The sequence below is a fragment of the Acanthopagrus latus genome, chromosome 15 (genome assembly GCF_904848185.1).
Source record: "Acanthopagrus latus isolate v.2019 chromosome 15, fAcaLat1.1, whole genome shotgun sequence".
In the NCBI taxonomy this organism is placed as follows: domain Eukaryota; kingdom Metazoa; phylum Chordata; class Actinopteri; order Spariformes; family Sparidae; genus Acanthopagrus; species Acanthopagrus latus.
The window spans coordinates 16619906-16629238 of record NC_051053.1 but is presented as its reverse complement, the minus strand read 5'-3'; the positions used below and the strand labels follow the sequence as shown (position 1 = coordinate 16629238).

The following is a 9333-nucleotide window of genomic DNA, read 5'->3' as shown; positions in this document are numbered from 1 at the left end:
GCATGATTGATTGACAGGGTAGTGATCCAATCATGACAACGCCATTCTCACCGTGCATATATATATATATATATATATATATATATATATATATATATATATATATATATATATATATATATATATATATTACATTCAAACTTAAATCATGAACTGAATAGTCCCTTTCAGTCGAATGCAAATAAGTCGACAAGCCAGAATAACTTCCCCACCAATCTCCGTGTAACCCCGCGCCGCCTCAACACACGCTCAGTCGCTTTTTCTGCTCGAGCACACATTGCGGAGGGCCTCCTCATTCTGTCAGTGTGAATCAGGTGAGTGTGCACGTAAGAGACACGTATACATACGCAAAGACACGCACGCGTGAGCACACATGTGGAGTAATTCGGGGCTCGGGAACATGAGGCGGCAATTATGTTCATGAATTTAGTAAAAATGTAAGTGGACTCAAGGAGACAGAGTTCCTCGGGGGGCTGCACCTCTTCTCCTCTCCATCTCCGTATCCTCCTGATGTATTGGTTCAAGTGAAAGCAACATAATGCAACTATTTTTCCTGTTCAGTGTTGGGGCGTAGATTGTACTTATCATAATGACTTTCAGAACGTTGTGAAGCTGCTCACTTGACACTTCATCTCTCCTGTCTTTGTTGTGTTTTCCCATCGAGGCTTATCAACGGCAGGGAAGAGGAGTCACTGACGGGGAGAATGAAGAAAGGTTCAGGAGGAGCGTGATGAGTCTCACTACAGCACAACTGATACCCTTCAAAAAAACCTTGGCAGTCACATCTTTCGGCTTAAGTCCCCTCCTGGCGGGCACCAAGTGCTGTAATTGTATCTCTCTAATTATTTTCTTCTTTGTGGGGAAAAAACATGTTCCAGCGAGTTCTTCAGTGAGTTTGCAATTCCCATAATATAAGGCTCCTCCGGCTCTCTTTACTGAGAACTTTAATCCCATTGTTCAGCTGGCAGATCTGTTGCAGCACATGTGTCCTTTGTACTGAAGAATCAGTGTATTTCTTTCTTTTCTTGTCTGTGGAAGGCACAGGCATCACATGATTGACTGTAAGAAGCTTCAGCACTGAGTGTCTACATAATGATTAACAATGCCTCAAAACTACGTTAGAAATGGCAGAGACGTTTGTGACATTGTGATACGTCATTTTTGGGAATGCGTTTACAGGCAGGATATCTGCTGTCTGCAGCGTTGAAGCCCCGCTGTTGTTAATTTTTCCTGTCCTTTTGTCAGGCGTCATTCGTCACAGTGTAATTTAACGTGAATATATTATATATTTTATGCCTGCCAACAGGGTTTTCTGTCTCCTGTCTGGAAGCAGCTGAAAATAACTGCATAGCCATCTAATGCAAGAACACGATGATAGGGGCATATTAAGAGCATTCATAACTAATCAATGCAAGCAAAACTGTTAACCGCTGCGATCGCAGGTGAGACGCGATGTCACCCTCCAGTCACGGCTGGTGACACGTTTTCACCAAGTGCAGCGGAAGCTGATGACTTCTACAGCTGCAGCGCAGTGTGACACTGTTCACCTGAACACCTGAAATACAACCATGAATTCTTGTTTTGTGTTTGCACAGACACATGTATATGTTGCACACGTCATGTACACACAAGGACAGTTACTGTGTATAATATGTTTATCTTTATTCTAGTTATTTATTATATATTTTATTCAAATTGTGATTTTATATGTTAATCGTTGTCGCTCTATTTTTGAGACTTACTCTTGTGCTGCCTACTTATTTCCCTCTGTACTGCCATGTTACCTGCAGATTTCCCACAAGGCGGATCAATAAAGGAACATCTTATCTTTTCTTGTAATAAAGGTATATTTGAAGATTAACTCGAGATAATGAACACTGGGTGTGCATACAGTCTAAGGCACTCTCCAGTCAGCAGGAGCAGTGGAGAAAAGGTTAACTGAAACCCTCTTGGGACTGTGAACAAGATAAAGCATTAGCATTAGCGTTGTTTCTTCACATCCTGTTGATACATTTCAGTGACTTTTTGAGCGTTTCAGACTTAAAATTCCTCCACAGTGCTCCTCTGAGCTATTTATATCATGGTAAACAAGCGGGGCAGCTCTTCTTGAATGAGCTGAATCAGTGGGTTCACTGCTCATACAGGGTTTTAGCGCTGATGTGGACATAGCCGTGTTGGCTGGCGGCCATTTTGCCGTCAGTTCTGCCGACACTTTCACAGCTCTTCTCGCCAACTTTAAATATTAAAGTCGTTGGATTTTCTGACAACCTGGATCTACAACCAGGAGGCTGACATGAATATATTTTTTTCACTCGGCAGCTCATCATTACAGTCTGTGCATTATGTGCGTACAGACTGTCGCCTGCTTGACTGACACCTCCCTCTTATTTGTTCTCCAGCTCCTGTTCGGGCAGGAACACTCACAAAAACGGCTCCCTGTGGATGTTTGCAGCGACATTGTTTCGCACGTACCACACAGTGCTGCAGGTTTTTTGTTGTTAAATGTTGCAACATGTGACAAAATTCTTGTGTCATAAGCATTTATTTTCTGTGTGCCTTTAACTACGGTGGAGCATTTGATCCGTTACTGTTGTCTACCTAAAACCACTGTATTTAGGTGGTGCTAGTGCAGGAGCTTTGGACCACAAGGAGGGAAAAGGTTTCCATGGCATGTACAGGAGGACTTGGCACCAACACAACACATTAAATACATGTCATTTCCACATCATGGCCTTTATATACCTTTTAAAATGTATCACAGCATCTCATAACTTTGGCTGAAGAAACAAATCCAGCAGACTTGCAGAGGCAGCATGAGCCAAATAGTCTAATGAAGAAAATCATGGGTGTACTCCAGCAACTTTCAGGCCAACATACATGTGACAACCACACTCAGAGTGCTCTCTCACCCTGGAGCTCTTACACTTTGCCTCAGAAAATTGACATTTTTGTCAGGTGCGCATAAGGTGTTGCTACTCTCATCTTGCAGTAAGATTGACCGTGCTGAAGTGGGGTGAAGGATGTGGCAGAGGTGTGTCAGAAATAATCGAGCAGAAAAAGTGCAATTTTGTTTGTCAGAGACGAGAGGAGTTGTTCCTGAAGGGTGTGGGTTATGTGCCTTCACTATTTCTTGGTGAAAACCAGGCCAGATCAGTGACTACCTATGTGTATTGTTATTTCAGAACTGTTATAGGTGTCGATGCATCCAGTCTGTATGCTAACCTGTGTTAACTGCCTCCCAGCATCAAATGCACGTTTCTTAACCTGTGGCACATTTAAATGGATGTTTGTCAGTGCGACAACCCAGCCAATATAAACTGCATTTACCTGATCAGTACGCGGAGCTTCTGTCTAACATAATGACATTCACTTGTCATTGTATTTTTTTTTCTGACAGAGCCTTTTTTTCTTTGTAATGGGGCGTATTGTGTACGGCATCGATGTGCATATTAACACCACGTTAGTTCCAGTCAGATTAGAGGCGCTGACGTCAGCGACATTTCAAAAGTCGGGCAGATAATCTCAGTTATATTAAGTATCTGAAAGTGAATCCCTTCGCATGTCTAATCCTCCACTGTGAGCTTATTTAGCAGTGATATCTGTTCAGCCTTTGGCAGACAAACTGTTTTTTTTTTTTTTTCTCCCACCGCTGAGGTTTACCTCAAGCAATGAGATTATTCCAGCTACCAGAGCAGCTCTGCACCTGGAAAATTGGTGCTCGCAAATGTTTAAGGGGCTCTATGTGACAATTTGTAGTAATTTAACAAGTATTAATCATTTTTTATGAGCCATATGTGAGCAGACTGTAACATGATGTGAAAAATGCTTTGATGAAGTTGCTTAACGCTGCTGGACTGTGGATGTCTTTCTGAAGGATTCTCCACGACAGTCCAGTGCCTCGTCTGAGTGTTTCAGCGGACAACGTTAGCTAATGTTATTTGAGAAGTAGAGTACGCAAATGCAAACTGACAACCGGCTTCCAGCGCAACACAGAACCCCTTTAAAATAAAACGTATAGCCACACGCACAATGCTCTAATCCTTCAAATACTTCCAGATGACAGAAATCTTAATCCACATACCCATTTTTATTGGAGTCAAGTGTGGCAAACTTCACATTTTCGGGCAAATGTCCAGTTATTGAGGCCCGTCTAATACTGGAGGAAACACTGGCATAGTCAATATTCTATGGAACAATCACATTTTAATCAACAGGCCAGGTACAAACAATTTCAAGTATTATATAGCATCAACCTCTCCTCTAAACCAAGTCTTATGGGATTTATTCCTGCTGTTTACTGTACATTAATACTCATACTGTATATGACCGTAATGCAAACAATAATGTCAATATCAAAATGCTGTACAAAAAACAGGATGTACAAGAAATCAGTTGGGTAAGACACTCCTTACAGCATACAGATAAACATAAAAAATACAAAAAAAGGCACTTAAGAATATTAGACGCACACACACGCTCACACACACTCACACGTATATATGTACACATACAGTATACTAAGAAATCATATACTTGAGCCCATGTTATCACACGATTCACCTGAAAAAGTTATTTTTACAATTATATCAGATACACTTGGCTGGGGAGCAATTCAGAGAACCTTGTCAGTTTATGATAAACAAGGCGTCATCCAACAGGAAGAGCAGCTGACCGAGTCAGGAAGGAGTGTTTACATCCCGATCGTATGTATCACTGCCGTCTTACACCTCAAATGGCTTTTTATTTCACACATGTCCGTCTGTTGTAACCAGGAACTCAGATACCAAATTAAACACAATCACCTTAACTTGCCTCTGCAAAGTCTTTTTTGGCCAAATGGACAAAACAAAACACACCTATATCATACTTATTAAAATTAAACACAAGTATGGTCTGATATGATGAGTGTCATGATATGATGTTAACAACATCTCCAAGGTGAGTATAAAAATCTGCAGCTTCACTTTCTCCAGCAGCTGCTGACCCTAAAAAATACTTAGTCTGTTTGTCAGCGCAGTGTTAAATTACTGTAGCATTATACATGCTCATTAACTAACTCCTGCACCCTCATTAGAGAACAGTACTAGGGGAAATATTATTTTTGTGGAGTATTTTTAGGTATGTAAATGAACAAATGTTTCTAATTATTGAATATCTGACAGAAATATCAGCAGCTGCTCTTCCATGAAATGTTTTAACTGTCACATTCAGAGGGATAAAATCAAGAGGATCATCACTCACAATGTTTAGCTTGGTTAAAAACTAATTATTGTCGGCAAGTTATTGCAAGGTAAGAAAAAGAAGAGCAATCATGTTCAAAGAAAAAGAAAAACAATCATGTTCGTGACGTCATAAGTTCCCGACCATTTGTACATTATATATGCGGTTTCTGTCGCGGTCAACAATTTGGAGAAACCTACAGCGCTCTCAACAGGAAGACACAGATTGTCAAAAAAAGTGCAACACACCACACGTCACCTGTTCGATCACATAACTTCAGTCACATTCCACATCCAGTCATCAAGAATAGAGGGCTTTTAGGCGACACAACACACTCTGTGACAACCAGATTGCCGATCACAGCAGAAAAAGAGTATGGTTGAGCAATGTTTTTCACCACCAATTAACTCCACTTGAATGATTTTTTGTAAAATGTCAATGTGGTTCCCTCGTCTCGGTGTCAGTGGATTTTGTGAATGGGTTTTCTGTTAGATGCCTGATGGTCTGTGGTTAACACAAGCTTCAGAAATGTTCACGTTTGGCTGCTAAGGGGCTAAATGAAACTACAGAGGTTGTCAGGGACATTAAAGGAATTGTATCTAGCAGAAAATATGACTACCAGTAGATGTTAGCATTTTAACTCAGATACACAGGGCTAAAAAAGAGAAAGTTTGGTGGGTCACCTTCATTTGACTTGAAAAGCAGCAGGGATCCTGACCTATTGCTATACGCTATATTTAGCCATCATTTGCACCTTGCCACTTGTCCAATAGGCCTTTATAGTGCCAGTGACAGGAGAGTTGTGATGTCACCAAAAAGCCTCTATTCTTAACTGTTTCTCACAGATATCAAGTCACTAACAAATCCCAATCCAATTTTTTGCTCAACAGTTATATACAGTTACCGTAGGGAGCAGCTACCTTTAACTTGTGGAGTACAATTGCAGAGCAGATAAATATTGCATTGTGCCTGCAGTGACAAATTCAAATCTCAAAAAACATGGTTTCAGAGTATTGCTTTGACCAATCAGCCAACCCCGGCCATTTTCACCTATCCTTTTGGGTTTCTTGAAAATAGAAAAACAAATTCTCCCTGATCTCCTTCTTCACATTGTAAATTGACAGAAATCCTGTTGGAAGTGAATACAGCTTGTTGCTCGGTGGAGCTCCAGTGTGTGCAGTGTTTGATGAGTAAGCAGGACTCTGTTTCCCAAAACCTTCGCAAGACCCCTTTGATTCAGTAACCACATTTCGCCTCTGCCATAGATCCAGATTAAAAAAATAAGGCAACCTTTTGTTGTTTGAGTTGTTTCATAATCACAGCCCTGATGACGAAAAGCCTTACAACACATGTTTGGGTTTCTACTGAATTGGATGGTTTTGGGATTTGATCCAAGGCGAGCTTGTTTAGCCTGACTCAGGGTATGACCTCCCACCTCATCAGTCAGCCCAGTCCATCCCCCTGTTCAATACAGTATAACAGATCAGCAAAGAAATAACATATTGTTAATGGTAAGCCCTTAACCTGAACTGATTCTAATGACTGTCACATTGTATGAATGTGTCCTACTGTTACTGTTTTGACCCTAAGTGTCAGTGTTCTATGGGAATGCCCAGGAACCTCCTAACTATGCTAAGAATAATGTGTTGGGGATAAACAAAGATGCTTTCTTTACAATTGTACCACTTAATTTTAAAAACAGTCGTTTTGTTGTCTGTCTGCAAACCTTGGTAACAATCAAACCCGTTTTCTCTACAAAGGAACCATCTCGTTGTACTGGTGCCTCTCTCCTCGAGCTCCCGCCATCATCAGCGCTCCCTCCAGTCCGGCCATACTGGAGCCGAGTCCCGCGCAGCCCTTCAGCCCTCCTCCAGCCAGGTCCTGGCACATCATGGCATCATGGGAAGACACAATAATCCCGCTACTTGCCAAGGTGGAGGTGGGGCTCTCCTCCCCCCTCCTCTGTCGCTCTGGCGTTGGAGCAGGTGCTCTGATCCCGCTGCTTCCAGCACCTACTGCGCCTCCAACAGCTCCACCTCGCCTTTTAGGTGGCGGGCCCCAGAGGAAGGCGTGGGCAGGCCTGTAGTGCTGGCGAGCGTAGCGGAGCAGGCGTCTGCGGGTGGCTGGCAGGCGGATGGTGTAGACGTAGTACTCCAGGACGCTGTGCTGCATGTTGGGAATGGTGTTTTGGCACAGCGACTCCTCCAGGAACAGGCGAACCAGTGGGGCCTTGAAGGCCTCGTAGCCGAGCTCCCCCAAGGACTTCAAGATGCGAGTGATCCGCAGGTAGTTGTGCTGCGACCTGGGAAGAACAGAGCAAGGTGAAAAGTTTTACTGGGATGAAGGAGTAGAGAATTGTGTTGTAGCAACATGATTGCAATGATACCATGTATATATTCCAGCTATGACTAGTCTAAATGTCTGTTATGACTTAGGACAGGAAGACTTTATAATCTTCATTATCAAAAATATGTTTGTCTCTGATGGTCGTCCGGCCTGAGAGGGATCTAGAAACTATGTTGCACCAGATGCTCAAGACGTTGTGTATATTTGATGGGATGTTAAAAGCAAAAGGAGGGAATAAAATTATACTGAGCAGCTGCTTTATGGTGGAGAATGTGTTGTTTTTCTTGTGGTTGGGATAACGGTGACAATTAACATCGGATACTTTGGGTTTAGAGGTGGTGTAAGACTTGAGGAGGTTATAGTAATAGCACTGAGACCATGCTGTGTAATACTACCAGTAAACACCCCAACATGAGACATTCAGGTTGGTTTCCATGGGAAGAAAATGCAATGATTTCTCTCAGGCCATGAAGCCATCCAAATCGAATGCGATAGAAAAACAAATCAACCTTTAAATTACCCCTTAACCATCTGTTTGTTGGCTTGAAAACATGTTGTTTCACATTTGGCTGCTGATAGAAGAACAATTAAGTTGCAGTGGATTTAGAATAATTACCTTGCTAAAGGACACAAAAGCAGAAAGTGGCAACCCAGCCAGAAGTTCGCAGAAATTCTAGCAACAATTTGACACCACGAAGCTGCTGCACAATATGTTTGTGTGCGCGCACTTACTCATTGAGGTGCTGGAAGCGCTCCTGCCAGTTGGAAGCCCGAGCAACATTCCCGCTCTTATCCAGCAGTTTGATGCCGTAGAAGTCCAACATCAGGGAGTAGGCCGCCAGGAATCTCCGCTTAGCTTCCCGAGTGCTTTGGAATTCCTGACAGGAGTAAACGCAGCAGGTTAGAGACCGAGACATGGGGACGACTACTTTTTTTTTAATGTTCAGATGGTTGTCAGAGGTTGTCAGACGGACATATAATCTATGCGTTAATGCACTCTTGTCTCAGGTGTGCACTGAAACCTTCAAGTTGTTATGCATTCTCAAAGTTGACACAAATATGCTTAAACTGACATAACTGGCTGAATGACAGATGTGCTCAATCAACCATGTTGAACACTAATACGATGAGGAAGTGCAATCAAATGAGACACGCAGCCGGAAGCTCAGACATAAACACGCTTGCAAACAGGGTGTGTTGAGTCTATATGTTTAAATTTGTGTCTTACTTTGATCTCATCCTGAGTCAGTTCATGTGCGTAGAAGTTGAGCCCTTGTTCTCTTAATGGGAACAGCCTGCAACACAGAAAAAGGATTAAAACACATTTGTTCATGCAGTAGCGCAGATTACTTGACTGCACAACAGCTGCTGCTGTTGTCACTGGATAACAGACCAACAAAGCTAATGCCACCATTTCTACCTTATGGTCATAATAAATAACTAATAGTCTGACTTTACCTTTCTACTGATCATCTTGGTAATGCTAGCACTGACTAGCTCGACAATGCAAAACAGTGTTCTTTCTTATGTCTGATTTTGATGTCTTCCACAATAATTGGTGATGTTGTCGTCTTTTTGCCTTAGACATGAAGCTTTAGCCTCAGTCTTTAGCACAATAGCATGTATGTATTCATATTTTGTATTTTCAAGACCCTTTTACAAAATAAGTCTGCTGGAAGTATTAAAAAGTGAACTGGAGAGAGTGTTTTAAACCATCTCATGGAGCTGACGTTAGCTTAACAATAGCTGTGGCTAACAAAATCTGAG

General features: G+C 42.1%; 1 protein-coding gene and 1 long non-coding RNA gene across 10 annotated transcripts in view; one reads left to right on the top strand and one right to left on the bottom strand.

Annotated features, from left to right (window-relative positions):
* Positions 1-159: 159 nt before the first annotated feature.
* Positions 160-1688, top strand: LOC119033211. Of its 2 annotated transcripts, none has more exons than XR_005079198.1 (2): positions 160-314; positions 665-1688. It is a non-coding gene; the product is annotated as an uncharacterized LOC119033211 (long non-coding RNA). The 2 variants fall into 2 exon arrangements; XR_005079199.1 differs by lacking the exon at positions 160-314 and adding an exon at positions 335-437.
* Positions 1689-4066: 2378 nt separating this feature from the next.
* Positions 4067-9333, bottom strand: part of ogfrl1 (opioid growth factor receptor-like 1) — a 62957-nt gene continuing 57690 nt past the window's right edge. For all 8 annotated transcript variants that reach the window (XM_037123007.1, XM_037123011.1, XM_037123008.1 and 5 more), the window contains 3 exons: positions 8795-8861; positions 8299-8444; positions 4067-7522 (listed from right to left, as the gene is read on the bottom strand). In XM_037123007.1, the coding sequence (XP_036978902.1) occupies positions 6973-7522; positions 8299-8444; positions 8795-8861 (763 nt within the window). In that variant the 3' untranslated portion in view covers positions 4067-6972. The remainder of the gene's footprint in view (positions 7523-8298; positions 8445-8794; positions 8862-9333) is intronic.